The sequence below is a fragment of the Ictidomys tridecemlineatus genome, chromosome 4 (assembly GCF_052094955.1).
Source record: "Ictidomys tridecemlineatus isolate mIctTri1 chromosome 4, mIctTri1.hap1, whole genome shotgun sequence".
Classification (NCBI taxonomy): domain Eukaryota; kingdom Metazoa; phylum Chordata; class Mammalia; order Rodentia; family Sciuridae; genus Ictidomys; species Ictidomys tridecemlineatus.
Genome location: NC_135480.1, coordinates 141,533,272 through 141,548,860, shown reverse-complemented (window position 1 = coordinate 141,548,860; position 15,589 = coordinate 141,533,272). Strand labels below are relative to the sequence as shown.

Below are 15,589 nucleotides of genomic sequence, written 5' to 3'. Positions count from 1 at the left end.
GGCTGAGGCAGGAGGATTAGAAGTTCAAGACCAGCCTGGGCAACTTACTAAGACCCTGTCTCAAAATAAAATTTAAATGGCTGAGAATGTAGCTCAGTGTAGAGCACTTGTCTAATGTGTGAAGTTCTGGGTTCAGTCCCCAGTCGTGTCCTGCCTCCCCCGAAGTGCGTTTTTTTCTTTTGGTACTGGGGATTTAACCCAGCAACACTTTACCACTGACCTACATTCCCAGCTCTTTTTTTCTTTTGAGGCGGGGTCTCACTAAGTTGCTTAGGGCTTCAATAAGTTGCTGAGGACTGGCCTGGAATTTGTGATCTTCCTGCCTTAGCCTCCTGAGTTTGTGGGATTACAGACAAATGCCACCATGTTTGGACCCACAGTGCTTTTTTAAAGAAAATATTTTTTTCTCCTCTTACCCTGCTTCAAATTTTTACCCTTTTATAATACAGAACATATGATATCTGTGAAGTAACTCCTGGACCTCACTTGAATATGATTATTGGAGCCAATGGAACAGGGAAGTCAAGCATCGTGTGTGCCATTTGCCTTGGATTAGCTGGCAAACCTGCTTTCATGGGACGGGCAGATAAGGTAAGTAACTTTGATTACATTTTTTTTTTCTTTCCACTTTTTATTATTGCATTATAGTTATATTCCCATATGGTGGGATTTTTTGTTACATTTTTTTTACATACATGTAAATAACATTTTAGGAAAATTCAATTCATTAGTTATTTTTAGAAACACATCAATTTCTACTTCTCAGTTTCTTGAATATAGCAAATTTGTAGTGTTTGAATGTAATGAATGAATTTGGCAGGTGGAGAAGGTAGGAGATTATCATTTATAGAAGTGTATTATACCATATATTTAGAGAATTCTCCAAGTACCTACTAATTGAAGTCCTAGATATGTAATATGTTATTTTTTTAAAATGGATTGCCAGACCAAGGGCAGAAACAAAACAGTGTGAATCTGAAGACATAAGCAAGTTCTGGAATAGTTTCTCCCAGGGGCATTTGCCAATACCTTGTACATTAAAGCCTTGTTTTGAATTGTTTTGTACAGGTTTAGGGCATTTAAAGGTAGAGAATGTCTAGAAGATAAAATCTAGTAGTGCTATGTGTTAAATTTAACAACAATACTATAGAATTGAACAAGGGATTTACTTACTCCTCATTGTTAGATCTAGAGTTGGGGAGAAAAAGGAGGTCTTCCTAAAACTTCATAATCACATGTTTGGGGCCAGAGTTTGTATTACTTGTATGACCTAAAGATCATAAATTTTGATAGTTTAAGGTGGTGTGAATTAGTAATATCTATAGGCACCTGGCAGGAACCAATCTAAATCTTTTAAAGAAAAATAACATTTGGGGTTACTGTTGTAGTTCTGTGGTAGAGCACTTGCCTAGCATGTGTGAGGCACTGGGTTCAAATCTCAGCACCACGTATAAATAAATAAAATAAAGGTCTGTTGTTGACAACAACAACAAAAGAAAGAACATTTAATCCAGTTCTTAAAGAATTTTAACAAAGTTTCAAGAAATACATTGATACCTAAAAATTACAAAACCTAGGAGAATATGAGTAAAATAAGATAAAAAAAAAAACCAGACTTACAAAGCTTGCAGATATATAATATAAACTAAGTGTATTTAATTTGAGGAAATAAAATAAGTTTACAAGTACAACAAATAAGTGACAAAAGATCAGTTTAATTCGAAAAATAATCAAATAGAGCTTAAAGAAGTGAAAAGTTTGTTAATGAAGGAGAGGAACTTGGTAGAAAGATAAAGCAGCAAAGAAGACATATTTGAGAAGAGAATTTGTGTACTCAGGTGTTTGAAAAAGTTTCTGAAAATGTAATAGAGAGATAAAAAAAAAATATATATAACCAAGGTTAAGTGGGTAAAGGAAGATAGTCAGGTGTATATCTAATTACAGTTCCAAGGGGAGTTAGTAAACTAAGGAAGAGGTAATATTCAAAGAATGATTAGGAAATTTCCAGAAATGTTGGAAACCTTGAGTCTTCACATTCAAGAAGCCTAAAAAATCCTGCATAGAAAAAATGAAAGAAATCCATAAATGCATATTTTATAATGAATTTCAGAATTCAGAATTTAAGTAGTACTTTTCCTAGAATGGAAGCAGGAAAAAAATGAACAAAATCTGAGCTCCTCACTAAAGAAAGAAAAATTGAGCTTCCCTAATCCAGAAATCCAAAATCCAAAATATGTAATACCAAAATGAAGAATTTTTTACCATTACCTTTGCTGAAAGCATGAAATTATGAAAAATATTCTCTTAGCCAGGCATGGTAATATATGCCTATAATCCCAGCTCCTGGAGATGGAGAGGGATGACAGAAGAGGACCTCAGGTTCAAGGCCTGCCTCTGCAACTTAGTGAGACCCCATCTCAAAATAAAAGATAAAAAGTGCCGGGGATGTAGCTTAGTAGAGTACCCCTGGACTCAATCCCCAGTACTTCAAAAAATATGTACACATACCAGTCTAAAATTACTTTTAGACTATGTGTATTAAGTGTATGTAAAACAATGAATTTTGTGTTTAGACTTGGGTCCCATCCTCACAATATCTTCATTATTTATATGCCAGTACTCTTAAAAATAAAAAATAAAAAGAATAAAAATCTGAAACACTTTTGGTCCCAGATATTTTGGGTAAGGAATACTGAACCTGTAGATAAAATGCATAATATATCATGGCCAAAGTGAATTTCATTTGGGAAAAATGAATATATGTTTTAAAATAGAACTGCATGATCATCTCAGTACAGATGGAAAAAAGTATTCAGTTAAATTCCACAGTAACTTGTGATTAAAACTAACAAGAAATAAAGGGAACTTGCTTAATTTCATAAAAGATTATGAAAATATGTAGCAAGCTCAAGAACAAGTTGAGGTTATCTACTTTGACTACTATTAACATTGTATTGACAGTTATGGGCAGAATAGTAACATAAACAAAAGATAGAGAATTGAAAAAAAAAACCCCTATCATTCTAAGATTATATGTATGAATGTTTGCCTAAAAATCAAAAAAGATCTCTGAGCAAGACTGAATTAATGTGGAAATTTATCAGGGTTGCTAAATATAAGATTAGACCAAAATCAGTTTTGTTTCTGTACATAACAATGAACAAAAAATGCAATTAAGATACATATCATTTATTAAATACTAGCAATAAGTTGCACAGAAATAAGTTGATTGAAGTCATATAAGACCTATGTGCAGAGACTAGGGGTGTAGCTCAGCAGTAAAATTCTTGTGTAGCATGCACTAGACCCTGGGTTTGATCCTAAGCACTACCAAAAAAAATTTATGTGCAGAAATTATAAAATTTTATTTAAAATCATTGAAGTTTTGAGTAAATGGAGAGATATTTTGTATGTTATTTTTATAAAAATGTCTTTCTTCACATTGATCTGTATATTTTAATATTATTCTAGTAAAAATCCCAGGATTCTATATAGCAAATTAAAGGTAGGCTTGAATTTGATATAGAGTGATACAAAAGAGTATCACTAATGTAATCTTAAAGAAACAGGAGAAAGTAGGAAAACTTGCCCTACCAGATAGAAAGATTTAATATGAAGTTAGAAAAATTAAGACATGTGGGATTGGTATCATAATGTATAACAAAATGTTGATATCCAGACTGTATAATAAGGAAATAATAACTTGGAATATAAATAGGCAGGAAAAAAACAGTCCTGGTGGTACACACCTGTAATTCCAGTGGCTCAGCAGGAGGATTGTAAGTTCAAGGCCTGTCTAAGCAATGAAAGGAGACCCTCAGCAATTTAACAACACCCCATTTCAAAGTGAAAAAAGAAATGGCCTGGGGATGTATAAAGCACCCTTGGGTTCAATCCCCAGAAATCTTTTGAGAATTTAGTTGTAAAATTTATTTTTAAAGCTTGAAATGTACATGATATTAAAAGTTTTATAGCTAGACTTAATATAGGGTTACGAGATTGAAGAAAATACCCCTTAAGATTATAAATAAGCTCATTCAAAATGTTTTCAATGTTATATTGAAGGCATTTATGAAGTGGAAAATATATTTTCATTATTAATAATTAGCTTTGTAACCTTGAACAATGGTCTGAACAGTTTTTCTTTAAAGGAGTTGAAGTAGTTAATCCCCAAAGATCAATAGTTAATTGTACAAGGACCAATTTTTATGAATATTGATGTATAGTTTCTTAGTTACCAGATCATTAGTTAGATTTTTGCCTGTCTCATGGTCTGTTAGATTATATTCCAAGCAGTGTACATTTGGCATGAATTTGTCTATGATAATTTTTATAAATATTCTGTATTTTTGTCATAAAGAAACTACATCTCATCCTTGGGTTGGTGGGATTTTTAGTGGAAGTGGTGGATACAGTATTTCTAGACACACATTGCAGCCCTTGGGATATTCATAGATTTAGTAATTAGGAAATGCTTAAGTTCTTAGCAAAAATATTTTGATATTGTATTTTTGTTTGAATTCTAGTATAAAATTTTACACAAGCAATGCTATAATAAAAACTGCTTCCTAATTTTTTCCTTCTCATTTGTACTAAGTGTTTTAATTGTTGCAAGCTAATGTAACAATTAGCTACTACAAAGATACCATTGTTTTCCCTGTCTTTGAGGAATTTTAAAAAGTTAAAATAACCTGGTCAAGATCATAAAACTTGTATGTAGTAGAGTTGGGATTTGAATCTAGACGTGAATGTTAAAGTTAGTGCTCTTAATACAAAAATCAATCTGTAACTAAGCAATAAGTACTAAAAGTAATAGAAAATACACCTTGCAAATAATAATCTTTTAACAGTGGTAATAACAGTGATGAGGATTATAACCAAAACATTAACATTTACTAAGCCCTTACCATATTCTGCTATGCTAATAAACACTTACACTTAATTCTTACGAGCCACTCCTTTTACATATGATGGAATTGAGACCCAGAGGATGAAAAGGCCCAGAGAATACATACAGCTTAATGATTAAGATCCAATCTGAGGTTTTTAGGCCCAGGGTCTTTTTTCATGCTTATGCTCATAGTCGCATGGAAACTAGCTCCACTGTCTCTTTTACTATAATTATATTGCTCCTTTTTAAATGATGGCTCAGTGACAATAACCGTAATTAATAACAGCTAATATTAGAGTGACTTAACATTTAATCTGTGCAACTCTGCAGAAGTCTTCAGTATCAGGTTTAGTATAGGGCTTTGTGGTTGTATTATAGCACCTATTTTATCACCATTTTTTTGACACTTACTGGCTTTGTCACAAGCTATGTAAGAATCTAACTACCTGGCACATAGAAGTTCCATCAATTTTAGCTGTTCTTATTTGTGGGAGGGAATAGAGAGGAACCTAGATTTGAGAAGAATGCCTTTAGAAAGTGGTGGGAATAGACATTCAAGTAATTGTTGAAGTAAATCTTGATTTGACAAATATGATTTTCCAAGTTTCTGTTACCATGGGACTGTCATCATACAACTAATTTTTTTCTTTTTTACACATTAGGTTGGGTTTTTTGTGAAGAGAGGATGTTCGAAAGGCATGGTTGAAATTGAATTGTAAGTGTTACAAGCCCTAAGACCATCTTTTTTCTGTATAATTTCTTAATTTCTATTTGTGCTTTCCTGATGACTTTGGAAAAAACTGATAGAACATTATGGCATAAATATTGAAAGTAATATTTGAAGAGAACTTGATGTAAACTTAATTTTTTAAATGCAGCTTTTAAAACCTTAATCATAAGAATTTTATTTTGGAAAAATTCTCAAGGACATTTCTGTATACCACTGCTAAATTTTCATTAAGAAGTTCATGGGCTGGGGTTGTAGAAAAGTGGTAGAGCACTTGCCTAGCATGTGTGAGGCTCTGGATTCGATCCTCAGTACCACATAAAAATTAATTAATTAATTAAAGATATTGTGTCCATCTACAACTAAAAATATTTTTTTAAAAAAGGAGTTGCTGCTATGCCTACCTGTAATCACAGAGACTTGGGCAGCTGAGGCGGGAGGATTGCAAGTTCAAAGCCAGCCTCAGCAGCTGCAAGATGCTAATAAGCAACTTAGTGAGACCCTGTCTATGGCTCAGTGGTTTAGGGCCCTGAGTTTAATCCCCAGTACCAAAAACAAACAAAAAAGAAGTTGCTATATTTCATCTGTTAGCTTTTGCCAATTTTAAAATAGGTAGTTTTTAAAAATGCAAAGTATGTAATATTGAGAACGAAAGCCTTCTTGCTATAATTCTACTATTGAAATACAATATAATTCTACTATAATTTGATGAATTTCATATGTAATGAATACTCAACATTTCTGTTATCATTTTTCATCCCCTATCAAGATATTGATAATTTATCACGATATTCTTTTCCTTTGAGCCTGCATATTCTCAATTGTTATCTCCTTCTGGGGAGCTATTTCTGATAGATCAGAATTGTTATTTGTGATTAAATCAAGGGGACAATCCTTGTACATGCATTTTGTCTTTTTGATACGTTATTTAGATTATTTTTAAGGATGTTTTGGAATATTTTTGGAAAGTTTTGTAACTTTTGAGCTGAGAAACTTTTAAAGGTACATCTGAAGGCCTTATCATTTTACAGAATATAAGGAAATAATATTTGCCTAAAATTGTTGGAAAATTTTTATTTATTACAGATGAGAAATAGACATAGGAAGTAAAAAAATAATTATACCCACCTTACTAAAAAAAAGACTATTTTATATAAAACCAAGACCTGAATAGAAAAGCAGATTATTGTTCTAAAAACATAAGATTAATGTTATCATTAATATATTAGTTCTTCTCTAAATTATTGAGTATGTTTGATAGAATTCCAGCAAGAGTCTCAACAGGTAAGTTTACAAGTTGCAAGTTAATTCTGAATTTCATCTTGAGAAATAAGTGTGCCAGCAAACCCAAGAATTTGAAAAAGCAGAATTGTGAATAAGACTTTTATGTACTGGATATTAAAGTATACTGTAATACTGTTGATGTAGAACTGATATAAAAGTTTAGAGGAACAAATGGAGAAACCAAGAAAAGATGTAAATGTATATGAGAATTTAACTTATTGTAACTGTAGCTGTTTTAGTGTAAGGTATTATGAGAAATAGGAAAAAATAAATTGTTTTTGATCCTCTCACATTTAATACAACATAACACTCACCTGACAGCACATGTCTTACACCAGATAGCACATGTCTTACACCAGATGTATGGGTGTTTTTCTCTATACTCTGCAATTCAGTTTAGGTCTGATACTAACTAGAGTTGGTGCAGAGTCCAAAGGTTAAGGGCTCAGTTCCTTAAGACTGCACCATCAAGGCCATTTGCAAATTTCATTTTGTGATCTGCATTTCTGACAACAAGCTATAAATTGGGATTCTCATGTTTCCTTCCTTGGGTTCAGTTATTTGCTAAGTCAACTCAAAGAATTTAGTTTTACCAATTTATTATAAAAGATTCTACAGAGGATACAAATGAATGAACAACCAAATAAAGAGAGATAGGACAAGGTCTGGAAGAGACATGAAAGCTTTTGTCCTCATAGAATTGAAGTGTACCACCCTTTTTGCACACTCTGATGCTTTCTAAACTTCATAACTTGGGGATTCTTTTTTGTTGTTGTTGTTGAAGGATTCATCACTTAGGCATGACTGATTATTAACTCAATCTCAGCCTTCCTTCCCCTTCCCAGAGGGTATGTGTGGGGTGGTACTGAAAGTACTAGTCTTTTAATAATGGTTTGGTCTTTTTGGTGACCAGCCCCTATTCAAGAAGCCTCAAGAGTTATCTCCTTAGATCAAAAGGCACTCCTATTACCCAGGAAATTCCAAGGGATTAGGAGTTCTGTGCCCAGAATGGAGGCAGAGGCCAAATATGTATTTTTAAATATATTACCATATCACAGGTATAAATCATTCAGATTGAATTGGGAAAGTTGGCTATTAATTTTTTAACTGAATTAAGAACTTTGTCTAATATCAGACATGTAGATAAAATCTAGGTATATTAAATGTCAAGTGAAAATTTATCTAATTTAGAAAATAATAGAAATACAGAATATTTTTTAAACATTAGGAATGGGGAAGTCCTTTTTAACCAGAACAAAAATTCCAGTAGTCAGTAAAAGTCAAATAGGAAATTTAGGCTGTTTAAAAGCCAGTTAAAAATAGTGATACCTTAGTTAAGCAATAAATGGGTGAAAATATTTTTAGCACAAAAATAGTACAGGTTTTAAAATTACTGAAATATCAATGCCTCACACAAATGAGTAAAAATTTGTAAGCAACCTAATGTAAAAATGAGCAAAGAAATTGCACACAAAATTAAAATAAATGGCCCATAAGTATAAAATAGCTTAGGAAAATTTAAAAATAAACCCCAGTAATATGAAAGTATAAGGAAATGGATGCTGTCATGCCCTGTTAATGGAAGTATAATTTGTATACTCTTTTTGGCCATATCTTCAGTATTTAGAATACATAGTATTCTAGTATTCTAAATGTATAGTATTCTAAAAGCAGGTAGTCTTTTACCTGATTGTTCTGTTGAGCAAATATCTGTTCTAGAGAGTGTTTTGTCATTTGCACAAAATGAGATTTATCCAGTCTTAACAAATTATAAACAACCCAAGTCAGCTGATGGTGGCTAAACTTGTACTAAATAAAATTATAGAATTTATAAAGTTTGGAGGAGTTGGTGCTGAGGGTTCAGGAAAAGCCCATTGAAACTGTTTCTGAGCTGAGAAAAGAGTGAGAAAAAAGAGCCAACCATAAGAACATCTGTTGGAGGCAGAAAGAAGTTTCTGTAAAGCATCTAAAGTGAGATTGAGTTTGTTGTTTTTGAGGAACAGAAGAATGGAGTGTGCTGGAGTATAAATGAGATATTTGTTATAGGATTTTGGAGAATACCCTTTACTTGGTGTAGAATACTCCCTTCTGGTCCTGATTTGGTATGATTTTAATTATGAATAGATAGTGAATTTTATCAATATCTGTTGAATTGATCATATTATTTTTGTTAGTAAATTTTCTTCTTTTCACTCAGTTTAGCATGCTTAAAATAATGATTGTAACATTTTGATGCATTGCTAGATTTGGTTTTCTAATTTTTAGGATTTTTGCATCTTTATTTTGCTTGTGAAAGATATTTGTATGAATATTTGATTAAACTTACCAGTAAAATCATTTGGGGCTTTTGGGTCCGGTCCCGGCCCCGGCCCCCCCCCCCCCCCCCCCCGCTATTGATTTAAATTTTTTTCTACTTACTGATTGGTTTATTTAATAGTAATGAGATTATTTAGTTTTTCTGTTTTTTCTTGAATCATTGTACTTATTTATAGTTTTTGATGATTTTTCTTTTTTATTAGTTAAAATTTTTTTATCTGAATAATACACTGTGAGTTTATTGTATGTCTCTTTTCTTTTACATAACATACATGATTTTTTAGTCTTCTGTAGTTGTGTTGACCTCCTTCATTTATGTGTCTTCCATATTTGAAATATCAATTTATTGATTTTACTATTCCTCTCCTGTGAACAATTTTTTTTGCATTGTTTCTGTCTTATATCATGATTTTTTATTCATTAATTTATATTCTTACCTTTAAACTTTCCTTTACTTTCTTTAAATTTTGTTTTTAGTTTTTTAAAATTTACTGTCAGTTTTTTTAATTTATTTTTTTCAATTTCTTGAAATGGATATGTACTGTACTAATATTCAGTTTTTTGTTTTCCCTAATATAAACAGTTAATATTAAAATTTTTCCTCTTAGTATTACTTTAACTCCATCTCCCACATTTAGGTATATGGTATTTTCTTATTTTTCAATTCTAAACATTTTTCCATGAGTTTGTAGTTAGTTGTTTCTAATTCTAATATAGTGATTTTCTTTTTTTAGTATTGATTTTCACATTATTGATGTGTGGTAAAATGTGAATAGTTTTTATGTTGCTGTGCTTTGAAATTTGATAATTTTGTAGTGTTATTCATTGGTTGAAAGAGAATTGTCTTACACTTGAAGTTGTATTTATTCATAATTCAAATTTGTTAAATTCTATCTTGATTTTAAAACTCAAGACATTATTGTTATTTTACATAATTGTACTATCAGTGTTTATTTAAAATCCCAGATCTTTGTTTGCCTTGCTTTTAATTCCTTGTTGTATTTCTGATCTTCCCTCTGACATCACCTTCTTCCCGTTAAAAAACACATCCTTTAAAATTCACATTAATTAGAGTTTTCTAGTGGAGTGCCCAGTTTTTATTTAAAAATTATGCTATTTTGCTTTAAATCTTAAAAGATGTATTTGCTAGATATAAAATTCTACATTGACAGATTTTATTCTAAGCATATTTCAAGTACAATGCCATTGTTTTCCAATGTGGATCTAATCTGAAGTCTCTTTGTTAGTGATCGCTCTTTTTCTTGAGATGCTTTAAAATACTGTGAGTTTATTGTGTGTCTCTTTTCTTATACATATTTTTGTTGTTTTATAGTTTCACATCATATTTAGGTGTAGGTTTGTTTTTTATGTGTTCTTTGGTATTTGAAGAGTTTTTGAGGGGGTACTGAATATTGAACCAAGCAAGGGACACTTTATCACTAAACTATATTCCTAGACCTATTTATTTATTTATTTATTTATTTATTTATTTATTTACTTTTAAACTTGAGAATGTTTTATTACCTGACTGTAAGTGGTTTATTATATTTTTTCCGTTTGAGGCTGAACCTGTATGTCCCATGGATACTGGGATGCATATGACAAGATGGTTTCTTAGTACATACAAGGGTCTGAGGGAACCTGCTTTTCTTTGTTAACCCCACACAGTGAACTAATGTTAAAAATGATACCTCAGAAGAAGTTGTTCCTGCCTTTGGGGTATAACTTTAAGAGTTAAAGTTCTTCTCATCCTATGAATGCCTGAAAATTCATTTTAAATCAACAAAGAACTATTTACCAGGAAGGGCAATGCAAAAATAAACTTTTCTGCACAGTGGTATCTTCCACAAAGAATTGGCCAGAGCTTTTCCTTGTTTTGGTAGCAACTTGAAAATATGCGACAGACAGTTAAGCAACAGCTCAATTAAGACAAAAGGAAATAGACATTAACAAACACATGCCTTTAAGTAAGTGAATCTAAAAAAAAAATTACTTTGCTTTGAGGAACTTGACTCTTATTTTGGTTGACTGAATTGTTTTCTACCTTACACGTCGCCTTATTTGTCTTTTTTTTATTATTAGTTGTTCAAAACATTACATAGCTCTTGACATATCATATTTCATACATTTGATTCAGTGGGTTATGAACTCCCCATTTTTCCCCCATGTACAGATTGCAGAATCACATCGGTTAACATCCACGTTTTTACATACTAGTGTCTGTTGTATTCTGCTGTCTTTCCTATCCTCTACTATCTCCCTCCCATTCCCTCCCCTCCCATCTTCTCTCTCTATACCATCTACTGTACTTCATTTCTCTCCCTTGTTTTTTTCCCCCTTTCCCTTCAGCTCCTCTTATATGTAATTTTGTATAACAATGAGGGTCTCCTTCCATTTCCATGCAATTTCCCTTCTCTCTCCCTTTCCCTCCCACCTCGTCCTTGTTTAATGTTAATCTTCTTCTCATGCTCTTCCTCCCTGCTCTGTTCTTAGTTGCTCTCCTTATATCAAAGATGACATTTGGCATTTGTTTTTTAGGGATTGGCTAGCTTCACTTAGCATAATCTGCTCTAGTGCCATCCATTTCCCTGCACATTCCATGATTTTGTTATTTTTTAGTGCTGAATAGTACTCCATTGTGTATACATGCCACATTTTTTTTTTTTTATCCATTCATCTATTGAAGGGCATCTAGGTTGGTTCCACAGTCTAGCTATTGTGAATTCTGCTGCTATGAACATCGATGTAGCAGTATACCTATAGTACACTCTTTTAAGGTCTTTAGGGAATAATCCAAGAAGGGGAATAGCTGGGTCAAATGGTGGTTCCATTCCCAGCTTTCCAAGGAATCTCCATACTGCTTTCCAAATTGACTGCACCAATTTTCAGTCCCACCAGCAATGTACAAGAGTACTCTTTTCCCCACATCCTCGCCAGCACTTGTTGTTGTTTGACTTCATAATGGCTGCCAATCTTACTGGAGTGAGATGGTATCTTAGGGTGGTTTTGATTTGCATTTCTCTGACTGCTAGAGATGGTGAGCATTTTTTTCATGTACTTGTTGGTTGATTGTATGTCCTCCTCTGAGAAGTGTCTGTTCATGTCTTTGGCCCATTTGTTGATTGGGTTATTTGTTATCTTATTGTTTAATTTTTTGAGTTCTTTGTATATTCTGGATATTAGGGCTCTATCTGAAGTGTGAGGGGTAAAAATTTGTTCCCAGGATATAGGCTCCCTATTTACCTCTCTTATTGTTTCTCTTGCTGAGAAAAAAACTTTTTAGTTTAAGTCCCATTTGTTGATTCTTGTTATTAACTCTTGGGCTATGGGTGTCTATTAAGAAATTTGGAGCCCGACCCCACAATATGTAAATCGGAGCCAACTTTTTCTTCTATCAGACGCAGAGTCTCTGATTTGATATCAACCTCCTTGATCTATTTTGAGTTAACTTTTGTGCATGGTGAGAGGAGGGGGTTCAGCTTCATTTTGTTGCATATGGATTTCCAGTTTTCCCAGCACCATTTGTTGAAGATGCTATCCTTCCTCCATTGCATGCTTTTAGCCCCTTTATCAAATATAAGATAGTTGTAACTTTGTGGATTAGTCTCTGTGTCCTGTATTCTGTACCATTGGTCCATCCACCTGTTTTGGTACCAGTACCATGCTGTTTTTGTTACTATTGCTCTGTAGTATAATTTTAAATCTGATATCGCTGTACGCCCCTGATTCACACTTCCTGCTTAGAGTTGCTTTTGCTATTCTGGATCTTTTATTTTTCCATATGAATTTCATGATTACTTTATCTATTTCTACAAGAAATGTCATTGGGATTTTGATTGGCATTGCATTGAACCTATAGAGAACTTTTGGTAATATCGCCATTTTGATGATGTTAGTTCTGCCTATCCATGAACAGGGTATATTTTTCCATCTTCTAAGATCTTCTTCTATTTCTCTCTTTAGGGTTTTGTAGTTTTCATTGTATAAGTCTTTCACCTCTTTTGTTAGGTTGATTCCCAAGTATTTTTTTTTTTTGAGGATATTGTGAATGGGGTGTTTTTGCTCATTTCCATTTCAGAAATTTTGTCGCTGATATACAGGAATGCCTTTGATTTATGCGTGTTGATTTTATATCCTTCCACTTTGCTGAATTCATTTATTAGCTCTAGTAGTTTCTTTGTAGACCCTTTTGAGTCTTCTAAGTATAGAATCCTGTCGTCCGCAAATAGTGATAATTTAAGTTCTTCTTTTCCTGTTTTTATGTCTTTAATTTCTTTCATCTGTCTAATTGCTCTGGCCAGTGTTTCGAGAACTATATTGAATAGAAGTGGTGATAGAGGGCATCCCTGTCTTGCTCCAGATTTTAGAGGGAATGCCTTCAATTTTTCTCCATTCAGAATGATGCTAGCCTGAGGCTTAGCATAGATAGCTTTTACAATGTTGAGGTAAAATTCCTGTTATCCCTAGTTTTTCTAGTGTTTTTAACATAAAGGGATGCTGTACTTTGTTGAATGCTTTTTGTGTGTCTATCGAGATGATCATGTGGTTCTTATCTTTAAGTCTATTGATGTGGTAAATAACATTGATTTCCATATATTGAACCAGCCTTGCATCCTAGGGATGAATCCTACTTGATCATGGTGCACAATTATTTTGATATGCTTTTGTATCCGATTCGCCAGAATTTTATTGAGGATTTTTGCATCTAGGTTCATTAAAGATATTGGTCTGTAGTTTTCTTTCTTTAAAGTGTCTTTGTCTGGTTTCGGGATCAGGGTGATGTTGGCCTCATAGAATGAATTTGGAAGAGCTCCTTCTTTTTCTATTTCCTGAAATAACTTGAAAAGTATTGGTATTAATTCTTCATTAAAAGTTTTGTAAAACTCCACTGTATACCCATCCAGTCCAGGGCTTTTCTTGGTTGGTAATGTTTTGATGGCTTCTTCTATATCCTCCTTTGTTATTGGTCTGTTTAAATTGTGTGTATCTTCCTGACTCAATCTGGGCAAATCATATGACTTAAGAAATTTATCGATATCTTCACTATCTTCTATTTTATTGGAATATAGTGTTTCAAAATAATTTCTAATTATCTTCTGTATTTCTGTAGTGTCTGTTGTGATATTGCCTTTTTCATCCTGTATGTTAGTAATTTGAGTTCTCTCTCTTCTTCTCTTCGTTAGCATGCCTAAGGGTCTGTCGATCTTTTTTATTTTTTCGAAGAACCAACTTTTAGTTTTATCCATTTTTTTCAATGGGTTCTTTTGTTTCAATTTCGTTGATTTCCGCTCTAATTTTAATTATTTCTTGCCTTCTGCTACATTTGCTGTTGTTTTGCTCTTCCTTTTCTAGGGCTTTGAGATGAAGTGTGAGCTCATTTATTTGTTGGTTTTTTTCTTTTTTTGAGGAATGAACTCCGGGTAATGAATTTCTCTCTTAAAGCTGCTTTCATTGTGTCCCATAGATTCCGATACGTTGTGTCTGTATTGTCGTTTATCTCTAAGAATTTATTTATTTCCTCCTTTATGTCTTCTGTAACCTATTGATTATTCAGTGACATATTGTTCATTTTCCAGGTGATGAAGGATTTTTCCTTCCTTCTTTTATCATTGATTTCCAGTTTCATTCCATTATGATCAGATAAGATACATGGTATTATCTCCACACCTTTATATTTACTAAGGATCGCCCTATGGCATAATATATGGTCTATCTTTGAGAAGGATCCATGTGCTGCTGAGAAGAACGTATATCCACTTGATGATGGTTGATATATTCTATATATGTCGGTTAAGTCTAGGTTAATGATTATGTTATTGAGTTCTGTAGTTTCTTTATTCAACTTTTGTCTGGAGGATCTGTCCAATGGTGAAAGCAGTGTGTTGAAGTCACCCATAATTATTGTGTTGTGGTCTATTTAATTTTTGAACTTGAGGAGAATTTATTTTATGAACGTTGCAGCACCATTATTTGGTGCATACATATTGATAATTGTTATGTCTTGTTGGTGAATGGTTCCTTTTAACAGTATATAGTGTCCTTCTTTATCCTTTTTGATTAACTTAGTTTTGAAGTTGATTTTATTCAATATGAGTATGGCCACTCCTGCTTGTTTCCGAGGACCATATGAGTGGTATGATTTTTCCCAACCTTTCACCTTCAGCATGTGTATGTCTTTTCCTATCATATGAGTCTCCTGAAGGCAGTATATTGTTGGATCTGTTTTTTTAATCCAAGTTACTAGCCTATGTGGCTTGATTGGTGAGTTTAAGCCATTAACATTTAGGGTTACTATTGATACATGGTTTGTACTTCCAGTCATGTTTATTTATTTATTTATTTATTTTAATTCGGCTTGTTTTTCCTCTTTG

General features: G+C 32.8%; 1 protein-coding gene across 3 annotated transcripts in view; it reads left to right on the top strand.

Annotated features, from left to right (window-relative positions):
• Smc5 (structural maintenance of chromosomes 5) overlaps window positions 1–15,589 on the top strand; it is a 94,665-nt gene that overhangs the window by 6,066 nt on the left and 73,010 nt on the right. For all 3 annotated transcript variants that reach the window (XR_005733912.2, XM_040285677.2, XM_005324097.4), the window contains exons 2-3: window positions 450–591; window positions 5,554–5,606. Coding sequence is in view for 2 of the 3 variants with exons in the window: in XM_040285677.2 (XP_040141611.1) it covers window positions 450–591; window positions 5,554–5,606 (195 nt within the window). In the remaining variant the exon portion in view is untranslated. The remainder of the gene's footprint in view (window positions 1–449; window positions 592–5,553; window positions 5,607–15,589) is intronic.